Below are 14,041 nucleotides of genomic sequence, written 5' to 3'. Positions count from 1 at the left end.
TAATTACACAATAACATTTGTGAAACGGGGACAATAATGTCACAAAGGAATTCTTCATCATAGAAAACCATTGGATAGCTGTAATTGTTTGTTTTCAGGCTTTCTCAATATAAAATGAAAAAGGAATTTTATATATGTTAATTAGTGTATTATGCTAATTACGCAAATTACATTGGTAAAAGGTAAAAATAATGTCATAAGTGAATAGGAAATCATCGGAGAGCTGTACTATTCATGTTTTCTGGCATTCTTGATAAAAAATCACAAAGGAATATATATTCATATGTAGAATATTGCTCATAGGTTAATTAACGCATTATGCTAATTACGCTAATTACGCTAATTATAAATAACATTTTTTAAACTGGAAAAATAATTTCACAAAAGGATTCCTCATAGAATAATACCATAGGATAGCTGTATTATTTATGTTTTCAGGCTGTTGTAGTACTTTGACAAATAAATCTATATGTATATGTTATGTAATTAGTGCATTTGGTTGATTATGCTAATTATGTTAATTACATAAACTGCATTGGTTGAAATGGAAAAATAATGTCATAAATGAATTCCTCGCCATAGAAAACCATAGGATAGCTGTATTATTCATTTTTTGGACATTCTCGATATGAAATGACAAAGAAATATGTATTTTATATATATTACACATATATATGTTAATTAGTGCAATATGCTAATTATGCTAATTACAGCGATTAAATTGGTTAAAATGGAAAAATAATGTCATAAATGAATTCCTCGCTATAGAAAACCATAAAAGGGTTGTATTATTTACGTATTGGAAATTTTCTGGATAGACATCCACAAATACATATATACAGTGTATTACACTTATGCTAATTAGCTAATTATGCTAATTAGGCTGATTGCGAAAATTGCATAACTTGGATATTTAAAATATTATTATGCATGGATTCAATGTCACAGGACCTCTTAGAAAAATTATATTGCTTATGTTTTTAGTCTTCCTGGTTTAAGAGAACTAGTATAATACATATCGTACATATGCTAATTAGATGATTATGCTAATTAGGCTAATTAAAAAAATTGCTCAAGGTTGCCAAGGTGGCAACCAAGCTGAATTCACTTCAATACCCATCTAGAACACGAATCAACAAAAAAACCTTGTACTTAACAACTTTTCCAGGTCTTGTACACGGCCTATGAGACCGTCTACTGGACTATATTCTGAAAATGCACCCCTTAACAAGTATTGGCGTGTGAAAACCTACCCTTAACAAGTATTGGAAACAAATTAACGATACTATTGAAAAATAATCCCTGAAATGAACCCCTAAACAAGTACAGGAATGTTTTATTGTTACGGGTCCTTCGACGGGTCGTCGGCTTTACCTTATTTGGTTTAGTACGACCCCACCTTCTACACCTCGCGCAAATCGGACTCTAAACACGAAGTGTTGGGACAAAAAGGCAAAAAGGACATCCTTTATAAATCATTTTAATTTTGTTTTATCATCCCCGCAAATTAGACCCTAAACACGTAATTTTCCTAACGAAATAGATACCCTTTTTTCATTATTTTTGCGTTTTTGACACCCTTATCACGTTACGTACGTAACGTGCCCTATCGTGAAAAGGACATCCTTTTTACGTGTTTTTTTGGTCGCGCATGGTATCCACTCGTCAATGTAAGTGGCCCCCCCGGGAAACCAATTGGGCAACTGGAACCAGTTGGCTATTGGTTTTCAATTGATTCCAGTTGTTCCAATTTCCCTATTAAAACCAGTTGAATCCAGTTGGAGGCAACTGGTTTCAATTGGTTCCAGTTGAAACCAATAAATTGGAGGCAACTGGTTTTCAACTGGAACCAGTTGAAACCAATTGGTTTCCAACTGGATCCAATTGGAACTTCCAGTTGGAATGAACTTAATTAGTTACAAATTAATTAGCATTTGCACTAACTATTGCTCATGCCAACACAGAAGCAGTGTTATTTGTCTATTAATACCAATGTAAAGGGCATTGATAAAATACAGACTTTCATATGTATATATTCATATTGGAGTTCTTCAAATATATGTATTATTATTTGATGTAATTTGGTAACAGTTAGTGTACTAATTATCTTTGAATCTGTTTTAATTATAATCTATAACATTTATGAACATGGTTTTCACTGCTAAGTATTGGAAACACTTATCTGAAAAAAGTGTGGAACTTCAAATTTAAAAAAATTAAATAGATACATTGTAAATTGTGATGAATCTCATAAAACATTAATCTGTGCACACTGGCAGAAAATATGCAAATTAACTGGTTTCAATTGGATTCAGTTGGGTAACTGGAAAATTTCCAATTGGAAACCAATTGGAAATCATTTCCAGTTACCCAACTGGATCCAGTTAGGATTTCCAGTTGCCCAACTGGTTCCAGTTAAGATTTCCAGTTACCCAACTGGTTCCAGTTAGAAATCATTTCCAGTTGGAAGTGATTTCCAGTTACCCAACTGGTTCCAGTTAGGATTTCCAGTTGCCCAACTGGTTCCAGTTAGAAATCATTTCCAGTTGAAAGTCATATCCATTTACCCAACTGGTTCCAGTTAGGATTTCCAGTTGCCCAACTGGTTCCAGTTAGGATTTCCAGTTGCCCAACTGGTTTCAATTGATTTCAACTGGAAATTGTTAAATTCCAGTTAAAACCAATTGAAACCAGTTGAAACCAATTGAAACCAGTTGGAAATCCAACTGGTTTCAATTGGATTTTGGTCCTGGGTAATCAGCCTCGTACATGACTATTCAAATAATTTGCTGGAAAGTCAAATAATTCGCTGGAAAGTCAAGCTGACTTTCCAGCGAATGTGCTTTTATGAAATGCAAAGTTGCTAGGATAGCAAGTAAAAGTTGCTATTCTACCAGAGTTGCTATGATAGCAACTTGCTATCATAGCAACTCTTTATGAAATGGGCCCCAGATCTGCCTTTCGTGTGCAAAATTCTCTCCCGCGACACCCGCACCGTATGTGCATGTATATTACGACTGATGGCTGGAGATATTCGAAATGCAGGACCTAAAATAAATTACACTCTAAATTTCAGGGACTTAAATTTAAATCTAAAGGATTTATTTTTAAGTCTTTCATGGAGTGTAGGTAGGGACCAATCGATGTGGACTTAAAATAAGTCTTTGCAGAGATTAAAAATCTTTAATCTGTAAAGGACTTAAAAATAAGTCTAATAGATTTAAATTATAAGTCTTATTGGATTAAAATTTAGTCTGATAGAGATTTAAAAGCAATCCTGTATGGGACTTATATTTTTTTAATCCTAATAGATTTAAATTAAAGTGTCTGTATTTTAGGTATACTGAAGCAATGAAATTGAACACAAAACACTCAAAAATTAAATTCTGGTAAGTTTAATTTAATAATGTCATTAAAAATTCATTTACATAAAATCCAAAATACACAATTCATTAGTTCATTCATAAAATTATCTTCCTTGCAAGAAAACATGTTAAAACAATGATGATCTTACACATTAAATGATTATTGAATCCTGATAATTGTAATTTCATATAATACACAGAAGAAAAAGTAGGGAAATGACGTCATCAGTGCATATTCGATATGCATATTTTATAACTGTTTCCCTAAAATGATGAAAAATTTTAAAATTCAATAAATATGTTATATTTCATCTGATTTTTATGACATTTTCAGAATTTTACTGGTTCAACCCTATAACTAGGCCAGGGTATTTTGGCACGTTTGGAAGTGAAGGGGCCTTGCAGGCTTCACCCCCCCCCCCCCCCGCCATACGATCTCCCAAAATCCCGCCAAGTTACGGTTAAATCTTCCTATGGCGGCGCAAGCAATTTTGATTGCGCACATGCTGTTTAGAACCTGATGGAATTATGGGAAAGTTTCAGTATATGGGAAATTCCACGCCCAACATTCTTTCCTGTTATTAAAGTTAAAAGAGATAAGCAGCCTGATATCTAAGAAGCAAGAATACCCCTTCGCTTAATCTGTACAGTACTGCCTACTTGAATATCAGGTAATTTATCTCCATTATGGACACACAAAAAAAGGAATGTCTGGGTGGATGTGCCCTTATATATATCACATATCATGGTAAAGAGACTAGTTATATACAGTCCTAAAAAAGGTACTATGTCTACATAACAATGTAAATTAAAGCAATAATGTTTTTCATGGAAAGTTCAATGATAGTTTGACATTTCAAACTTTGTCAAATATTACCCCTATTCAAACACGACAAGATGCATTTCAGATTTAATATTAAATGGCAGAAATATTGCCAAGTATACAAAGGCAAAACTGGTACTGCTGTTCATATTAAAGGGGACCAATACCCATGGAAATAATCACTTTTTTAATGAAATAGCACAATGAGAGGAACAGTTTTAAAAAAGTTTCATTAAAATCGGTTATAAAATAAGAGATTTATGGAAGTTTGAAAAGTCTCGTTGTACCTTCTACGGGGATCCTCAAATTGGCAACATCGGCTTCAAAATGGCTGATTTTATGGACAACTCTTCATTTGTTTTGTACGCAAATTTTAAGATAATATTTCTTTCAAAATATGTCTTATTTACCTCTGAGCTTAAAATATGTCAGAGGAAAATGTATTTCACACAATATGTTGAGCTCTCAACCTGTCTGGACTAAATATTAGAACACTGCATTTTGCATTAGTTAATTTTAATGAACCACAACTTTGAAACTACATTAACACAATTTTAGAATCAATCTATACATTGTACAATAGAATAACAAGAGGCCCACAGACCTTGCACTCATCTGTGGCAAGAAAAGATAGTTTTCATATCCTGTTCAAATTACGAGTATACTTTTTACCCTTTTTTGGGACCAAGTTCCACTATCATATACTAGCTCCAAGGGTCCATGGTAACAATTTAAACAACCCTAGGCAAAATTTTAATGCCCTTGAAGATTTCCAGGAGCAATTTGTTTTTCTAACAGTCTGTAAAGTTCTCTTACATTAATTTTCCTTTAACTCTCATTCATCCAAATGTAGGTTCGTTTGCAAGTCATGTTAAAGTCCCAGACCGGACCGAGAAATGAAAACCAAAATGACATATAAAATGAAAGCTAATATTTCTTCATAATACAACAATTCCCAATTTAAGCATTTTTATCTTCCATCTAGAAAGTATTTCATTAAAAAGGTGATCAAACCTCAACCAGGCCATTCCTCCCAAATACTAGAAAAGTACCCCTATTATAGTGGCGCGGCTGATGATGTCAAAGAAGTTTAAGGGAATGCTACTGCCAGGCATGATTGGGTTTCGCCTTTAGAAAACATGTTTGTATTGCTATGTCAGAACAATAGACCCCATGTGTGCTAGAATTCTATTGTTCTGACATAGCAATACAAACGTGTTTTCTAAAGGCGAAACCCAATCATGCCTGGCAGTAGCACATTCCCTTAAACTTCTTTGACTTCATCAACCGCGCCATCAAAATAGGGGTAACTTTTCAAGTATTTGGGAGGGATGGCCTGGTTGAGGTTCAATCATCTTTTTATGAATACCGGTACTGTTATGAAAATTTAATTTATTTTGGGGGTATTTATGTTATACGCCTACTTAGCTATCAATCGATGTAAGGTTGTATTTACTCCGTCAACGGACTTTAAAGTTTGGCAACATCTAAAAATATGTTCTACTTGATCACACGAATCAGAAAATATATGTTGCCAATTTTTTAATTGACCTTTTGTGACCTGAAATGGAGGTCAAAGGTCAGGCTACATTAACATAAACATAATTTTCTTCAAATTGTGTCAAATTTGGTATCAAATTGTAGGTAATGTTATAACTACAAGATAAGGTCAAAGTTCAAATAACATGACGCTGAAAAACCTGGAAATACCAGGAACTACGTATTTTCCATTACTTTCCACATAATCAAAAGGATCAAAACTATCAGTAGGAGTGGGCTATAAGTAGGTACAAAATGTGTTTTTTGTTATTTTTCCCTGGTAACAGTTTTTTTCTGTTCCATATATCCTACCTCAACATGAAATGACAAAATTTTTGACCTTGCGTCCAAGAAAAAACTGAGCAGGGCAAAATTCCAAGATGGCTGCCGTTTTCCTGAAAAATCACATTTTTAGCCATAATTTTGCCATTTTGGGCTCTTTTTAGCTGGTTTTGGTGTCTACTCCTATGTATTAGAGGGCAGGCTATCTGTTTATGCAACAAGAAGTAGTATCAACCCTTCACCTGTATAAATAGCCCTCAATATCCCTGCTCTGGGGGCTAAATTAGCCCCGCCCCTCTTAACTTTTTTCGCTATAACTTTTCAGTGCAAAAATATTTTGGGCTGAAATTTCATAACTTTTTTATTTTTCATCTCACACACATTTTAAGACCCTATTCACCAAAATCAGGGGTAGGGTTGAAGAGATACAGCACGTTTTTGTGACCAATATCACAAAAAATAGGCCGGTTTCCAATGCTTATATGTGTACAATGTACATGGTTTTACCATAAATGTTGTCAGAAGAATGTTTTTTATTGCAGAATAACAAGAGATATCATAAATTTGACTATGTATTCTTGTAAAATACATGATGAGATTTGGACACACCAAGTTTGGTCACAGTCAGTTCATAAATAGATGAGATCTCAGGATGGAACGGAGGAAAATTAGTAAATTAGATCAATGTACATGCACTTGCACCAATACATTTTACACACAAAAGCATTGGAATCGCTTTTTTTTTAAAAGATTGGTTATGAAAAGTGTTTTTTTTTCTGCAACCGTTACCCCCAATTTTCGCAAATAGGGTTTTAAAATGGGTGTGAAATGTCAATTGAAAAAGTCCAGAATATTTTTGTCCGAAATATTTTTGCATTGACAGATTATCAAGAAAAATGTCAAGAGGGGCGGGGCTAATTTAGCCCCCAAAGCAGGGATATAAGGGGTTATTTATACAGGTGAAGGGTTGATACTACTTCTTGTAGCATAAACAGATTGCTCTCCCTCCAATATATAGGATTAGACACCAAAACCAGCTAAAAAGATCCCAAAATGGCAAAATTATGGCTGAAAATGTGATTTTTCAGGAAAACGGCGGCCATCTTGGATTTTTGCCCTGCACACTTTTTTTGTGGTAAAAAATTTTGTCATTTTATGTTGAGGTAGGATATATGGAACAGAAAAAAACTGTTACCAGGGTAAAACAAAAAATCACCCATTTATAGCCCACTCCTACTATCAGGAATTAAGTTGGGAGCATGGGAAAGAGAAATGGTTGACAAAGTATATAAGTTATGTAGATTTGATAGAACATGCGAAGGAACGCACCATAGGCTTCACCTTATGGGTGGGCCAAATTTCGTATAGACAAAAGCCGCAAAGAAATCATAGAAATGTGAGAGGATGTCCGGATAATGTACATTAAAGACGAAGAAACTCTTGAATAGCTTGTCGAACGCTTCTACGATCGTCTGTCCAGCACTGAAAGGCAGACTATCGAGGCACAGGAAGTATTGCTGCTGTCCTGTCTCCTTCCCGATGGCCACTATGAGGGGCTGCCTGTATGTCTGCTTGATATGATTGATGGCTTCTTTGATGCTTGTTCCTTCCTGTAATTAGAATTTGAAAACATGTTTCAAATAAATAACATTATCCTTCATCCTGCTCAATTTAACAACATCACCCTATTTAAAGAGGATGTTTTCTTCATCAGGGTTTTTTTTAAGTGTTGGTGGCATATCAGACCACAAAAAGTCAATAATAAAAATGCATAGCACAAACGGTTACCATAGACCCCCTAAAAGATCAATTTACCTCATCACAACTCCAATATCCTTTGAGCTCATGTAGTTTGCCTAAAACTATGAAGAGGCTGTGACGTTTACGTTATAATCACCCTACATGTATAAGCCATTAGTTGTAAATACCCCACTGGGGTGATTCACTAACTGGGAACAATTTAATGATTCTCAGGACTAGTATTATTCCCGGCAAATATTAATCCTGATTCACTGGTTCGCTAAAATGTTGTTGGGCTGCAATAATTTTTATCATAAGGCTAAGCGCATTTCAATATTCATGAGCGCATCTAATCCATCCAATCAAAGCATGCAAATTCCTCAAATTTCAGACACCACCATGGACACCCAATCTAATAATCAATAGCTTGTCTGGTCATGACGGGTGTCTGGAAAACGAAGACCGAAGACCGGGGACACGAATCACACTCGTGTGAAAGCGTTTGTAGTTCACGCACGAAGCGTGTACAAAGCAGTGCAAAGTGTGTACAAAAGACGTGCGCGGGTTAGAATGGACTTTGGACCTTGCCCCCTACACATGTTCTCCCATTGACATAACGCATGTCCCCGGTCTTCGATCTTCGTTTTCCAGACGTGTTGTTGGGTGTCTGGAAAACGAAGACAGAAGACCGGGGCCATCGCATCCGTCTAGCTAAAATAAACCATTATTATATTCAGATCAAATTCAGGAATATTCTGATATTTGATATGTAATGAATTATGATTGGTTATAGGATTAATTGTATGGATATCGTAATGTGAATGATAATTGATTGAGCAATATATCGCGCTCAGCTCAGCTGGCATTAAAATTTTATACCATTGACATACCGCATGTCCCCGGTCTTCGATCTTCGTTTTCCAGACCTGTTGTTGGGTGTCTGGAAAACGAAGACAGAAGACCGGGGCCATCGCATCCGTCTTGCTAAAATAAACCATTATTATATTCAGATCAAATTCAGGAATATTCTGATATTGGATATGTAATGAATTATGATTGGTTAATGATTAATTGTATGGATATCGTAATGTGAATGATAATTGATTAAGCAATATATCGCGCTCAGCTCAGCTGGCATTAAAATTTTATACCATTGACATAACGCATGTCCCCGGTCTTCGATCTTCGTTTTCCAGACCTGTTGTTGGGTGTCTGGAAAACGAAGACAGAAGACCGGGGCCATCACATCCGTCTAGCTAAAATAAACCATTATTATATTCAGATCAAATTCAGGAATATTCTGATATTGGATATGTAATGAATTATGATTGGTTGATAAGTTAATGATTAATTGTATGGATATCGTAATGTGAATTATAATTGATTGAGCAATATATCGCGCTCAGCTCAGCTGGCATTAAAATTTTATACCATTGACATAACGCATGTCCCCGGTCTTCGATCTTCGTTTTCCAGACCTGTTGTTGGGTGTCTGGAAAACGAAGACAGAAGACCGGGGCCATCGCATCCGTCTAGCTAAAATAAACCATTATTATATTCAGATCAAATTCAGGAATATTCTGATATTGGATATGTAATGAATTATGATTGGTTGATAAGTTAATGATTAATTGTATGGATATCGTAATGTGAATGATAATTGATTGAGCAATATATCGCGCTCAGCTCAGCTGGCATTAAAATTTTATACCATTGACATAACGCATGTCCCCGGTCTTCGATCTTCGTTTTCCAGACCTGTTGTTGGGTGTCTGGAAAACGAAGACAGAAGACCGGGGCCATCGCATCCGTCTAGCTAAAATAAACCATTATTATATTCAGATCAAATTCAGGAATATTCTGATATTGGATATGTAATGAATTATGATTGGTTGATAAGTTAATGATTAATTGTATGGATATCGTAATGTGAATGATAATTGATTGAGCAATATATCGCGCTCAGCTCAGCTGGCATTAAAATTTTATACCATTGACATAACGCATGTCCCCGGTCTTCGATCTTCGTTTTCCAGACCTGTTGTTGGGTGTCTGGAAAACGAAGACAGAAGACCGGGGCCATCGCATCCGTCTAGCTAAAATAAACCATTATTATATTCAGATCAAATTCAGGAATATTCTGATATTGGATATGTGATGAATTATGATTGGTTGATAAGTTATGGATATCGTAATGTGAATGATAATTGATTCAGCAATATGTCGCGCTCAGCTCAGCTGGCATTAAAATTTTATACCATTGACATAACGCATGTCCCCGGTCTTCGATCTTCGTTTTCCAGACCTGTTGTTGGGTGTCTGGAAAACGAAGACAGAAGACCGGGGATCGCATCCGTCTAGCTAAAATAAACCTTTATTATATTCAGATCAAATTCAGGAATATTCTGATATTGGATATTGTAATCAGTTATAATTGGCTGATAAGTTAATGATTAATTGTATGGATCGTGATGCATGATAATTGATTGAGCAATTATATCGCGCTCAGCTCAGCTGGCCTTAAAATTTTACTACCATTGACATAACGCATGTCCCCGGTCTTCGATCTTCGTTTTCCAGACCTGTTGTTGGGTGTCTGGAAAACGAAGACAGAAGACCGGGGACACGCGTAATGTCAATGGTAGTTGCAAACGGCAGTTAAGTTGAGACTGCTTGTACGTGATTGCGCAGTATGAGGTGTATTGTACGTTATAATTGTTATGTATTAATTATGCCCTAGCTGATAACGATATCCATACAATTAATCATTAACTTATCAACCAATCATAACTGACTACATATCCAATATCAGAATATTCCTGAATTTGATCTGAATATAATAATGGTTTATTTTAGCTAGACGGATGCGATGGCCCCGGTCTTCTGTCTTCGTTTTCCAGACACCCAACAACAGGTCTGGAAAACGAAGATCGAAGACCGGGGACATGCGTTATGTCAATGGTATAAAATTTTAATGCCAGCTGAGCTGAGCGCGATATATTGCTCAATCAATTATCATTCACATTACGATATCCATACAATAATCATTAACTTGTCAACCAATCATAATTCATTACATATCCAATATCAGAATATTCCTGAATTTGATCTGAATATAATAATGGTTTATTTTAGCTAGACGGATGCGATGGCCCCGGTCTTCTGTCTTCGTTTTCCAGACACCCAACAACAGGTCTGGAAAACGAAGATCGAAGACCGGGGACATGCGTTATGTCAATGGTATAAAATTTTAATGCCAGCTGAGCTGAGCGCGATATATTGCTCAATCAATTATCATTCACATTACGATATCCATACAATTAATCATTAACCAATCATAATTCATTACATATCCAATATCAAAATATTCCTGAATTTGATCTGAATATAATAATGGTTTATTTTAGCTAGACGGATGCGATGGCCCCGGTCTTCTGTCTTCGTTTTCCAGACACCCAACAACAGGTCTGGAAAACGAAGATCGAAGACCGGGGACATGCGTTATGTCAATGGTATAAAATTTTAATGCCAGCTGAGCTGAGCGCGATATATTGCTCAATCGATTATCATTCACATTACGATATCCATACAATTAATCATTAACCAATCATAATTCATTACATATCCAATATCAGAATATTCCTGAATTTGATCTGAATATAATAATGGTTTATTTTAGCTAGACGGATGCGATGGCCCCGGTCTTCTGTCTTCGTTTTCCAGACACCCAACAACAGGTCTGGAAAACGAAGATCGAAGACCGGGGACATGCGTTATGTCAATGGGAGAACATGTGTAGGGGGCAAGGTCCAAAGTCCATTCTAACCCGCGCACGTGTTTTGTACACACTTTGCACTGCTTTGTACACACTTCGTGCGTGAACTACAAACGCTTTCACACGAGTGTGATATGTGTCCCCGGTCTTCGGTCTTCGTTTTCCAGACACCCTGGTCATGACTCAACTTTTCGTCAACTTCCCCCTTGAAACTAAAGAGAGCATACGTTTATTAAGACGTTGGACAAGCTTGAAAAAAATTCAGGACCATTTGTAGTAGTGCAGGTATTGCATCAAATTGTGTAGGTATCAGTTAACTTTATTCAACCTTAAGTTTGTCTTAAAATTTGGCCCTTTTCAAGCATTTATTCACGTTTGACCACACTTTCACTGCTTAGTCATACAATAAAACAGGCAGGAGACACACATGGAGGCACATACTCAAGGCGCACAGGGTGGGTCTGAAGGGAATGAAGAGCATTGGTCGTTTGCAATAGGAGTTGCAAGCAATCCAAATCACTCTAAGCCTAATTAATAGGGATTTTACTGCTAATATCAATCCCAAGTACTTTAGTGAATCAGATACAAAAAGGGATATTGCTCTTAGTAGGGATATTGGGCCAAAGAACAATTTTCACTTTATAGTTAGGATTGATATTTGCTGTTCACCCCCTGATGAATTATAAAAGAACCCTAAAAAAAGTGCAATATTTCAGAATCAAATTACTCACTGGCACATGCTGTACAAGGTAGTGTACTGCTGCAGATCTGCTACAGTTTACGCCCTTCGACTTTGGCACCGGCCGATGCAGTGTGTAGAGCACAGTTAGTAGTGCACAAAGATCTCCTGAAAGATGAATGAAAATTCATAAATGAAATCTTTACATTTTAGAACAAGGTAATTTCTGGATCATGTGTTACCCTTCAGATGGAGAAGTAGAACAACAAGTGTTGCCGGCTCCTCTGCAATTTGCATTCTGATAATACATTAATGACTAAATATGAAAGCACCCTTCCCTCTCTCCCTGCCTGCCTTTTTAGGGTTTAAACTCTAGGAAGTTCCAGCCCAACCAGTCACCAAACACTAAAAGTCAACTGATTTAAGAACATTAGATACAACAATGTTTTCATGACATCAATAAATATATGAAGGATAAATTTGCTGAAATTATGTAACATTACTCAACCTGAATAACTATTTATTTCTAAACACAGTAATCTGGGAAAATATTTCCATGACCTTTCAGGGTCCTAAGACATCTTAGGACCCTATAAGTTGAATCAGGTTCACAGGATGCGGTAAAATCATTAACCTACTGTTTGTATCTTCGTAGCGTTTCACTACTTCCTTGATGCTTTCAGATTCCTGATGGCCCTGCAATATGATCTTCTCCCTCAAGGTTGACATCTTTGACAGCAGTTTGTCGGCTGCATCTTCATGTAGTAACGCAAAATCGATGCCAATCTAAGAAAATTAGGCAAATAGCAAACAAAATATTAAAACAAATAAATAAGATAAAATAGCTTTAAGTTTGATGGACTTGAGAAGTACAATATTATGCATGCATAGATTTAATCCATACACATTAAAAAAATATATAAATACAGGAATACTACCAAAACTAGGTCTGGCTGGCTGGCTCTCAACTGAAGTCACAGCAAGACGCATTATTAAATGTGCTCTAGTCTAGACATAAACAATAATGTCCATCTAGCCTCTATTTGTGATCTGTACTGATGTCATTATCCATTACCAACCACATCCTATTCCAACAGACCTAATCTAGGATAGGTCTAGACCCTAGTCAAGAACAGTGTTATTTTACGAAACGACAAGCCTGTCTAAAAATTATAAAATAACACTGTTCTTGTAGACTTTCTTTCTAAATGATTTCTTGAGATATTTTGCTTCATTGATCATTAGAATATAAAGAATGGAATAAATCTAACATTGATGAATCGTAAAAAAAAATATTTTACTTTTTATTGAAATTGAGATAAAATTTCAGTTGCGCAGACTTAGATCTAAATCTAGGCAATACAGCCTACGTATGATGGGGGGGGGGGGTCCGTTGTCCGGATACTTATATAGACCCTAGACTCTAACGTTAGGTCTAACTCACTGTTAAGCAGATAAAAACTTCATCTTTTGCTCTGGATTTTCTCAAAATCTGTGCAGTAAATACCAAAAATATTTGCTAATGTTTGTGCTTTGTCCTAGATCTAGATTCTATTGTCTGTATTACTTTCAATCGATTAGTCTAGAATATTGATCACAAACTTCATAAAATGTTGTCCGGATCGACAAACAACCCGTCCGGAAACACAACAACCGGGTAGATAGGCTATAGATCTAGACCCTTGGTCTAAGTTACAGGCTTTAACTTAACGTTAGACCTAACGTTAGGGCCTAGAATCTATACCCGGTTGTTGTGTCCGGACGGGTTGTTTGTCCGGACAAGACAGAAATTTTTAAGAACTTTGTGATTTCATTAGGCCCCTTAGGTTTCTAGGCCT

The 14,041-nt window shown here is 36.0% G+C and overlaps 1 protein-coding gene across 1 annotated transcript; it reads right to left on the bottom strand.

Moving 5' to 3' along the window:
* Nucleotides 1-7,198: 7,198 nt before the first annotated feature.
* LOC121415083 lies at nucleotides 7,199-12,949 on the bottom strand. The gene is made up of 3 exons (XM_041608168.1): nucleotides 12,842-12,949; nucleotides 12,256-12,371; nucleotides 7,199-7,619 (listed from the first exon to the last, which is right to left on the bottom strand). Exons 1-3 carry the CDS (start codon nucleotides 12,930-12,932, stop codon nucleotides 7,347-7,349), a joined length of 480 nt encoding a protein of 159 aa, XP_041464102.1. The 5' UTR covers nucleotides 12,933-12,949; the 3' UTR covers nucleotides 7,199-7,346.
* Nucleotides 12,950-14,041: the final 1,092 nt, after the last annotated feature.

Source organism: Lytechinus variegatus, chromosome 1 (genome assembly GCF_018143015.1).
Source record: "Lytechinus variegatus isolate NC3 chromosome 1, Lvar_3.0, whole genome shotgun sequence".
In the NCBI taxonomy this organism is placed as follows: Eukaryota; Metazoa; Echinodermata; class Echinoidea; order Temnopleuroida; family Toxopneustidae; genus Lytechinus; species Lytechinus variegatus.
The sequence above is the reverse complement of the archived record's forward strand: the minus strand, read 5'-3'. Positions and strand labels throughout refer to the sequence as shown.

What these genes read in the sequence shown, in the direction of transcription:
- LOC121415083 (XM_041608168.1), bottom strand. Translation starts at nt 12,932, where the DNA reads ATGTCAACCTTGAGGGAGAAGATCATATTGCAGGGCCATCAGGAATCT. An exon ending in ACGCTACGAAGATACAAACA is followed by an intron (nt 12,372 to 12,841) that starts GTAGGTTAATGA and finishes TTCATCTTTCAG; the next exon opens with GAGATCTTTGTGCACTACTA. An exon ending in ACCTTGTACAGCATGTGCCA is followed by an intron (nt 7,620 to 12,255) that starts GTGAGTAATTTG and finishes TTCTAATTACAG; the next exon opens with GAAGGAACAAGCATCAAAGA.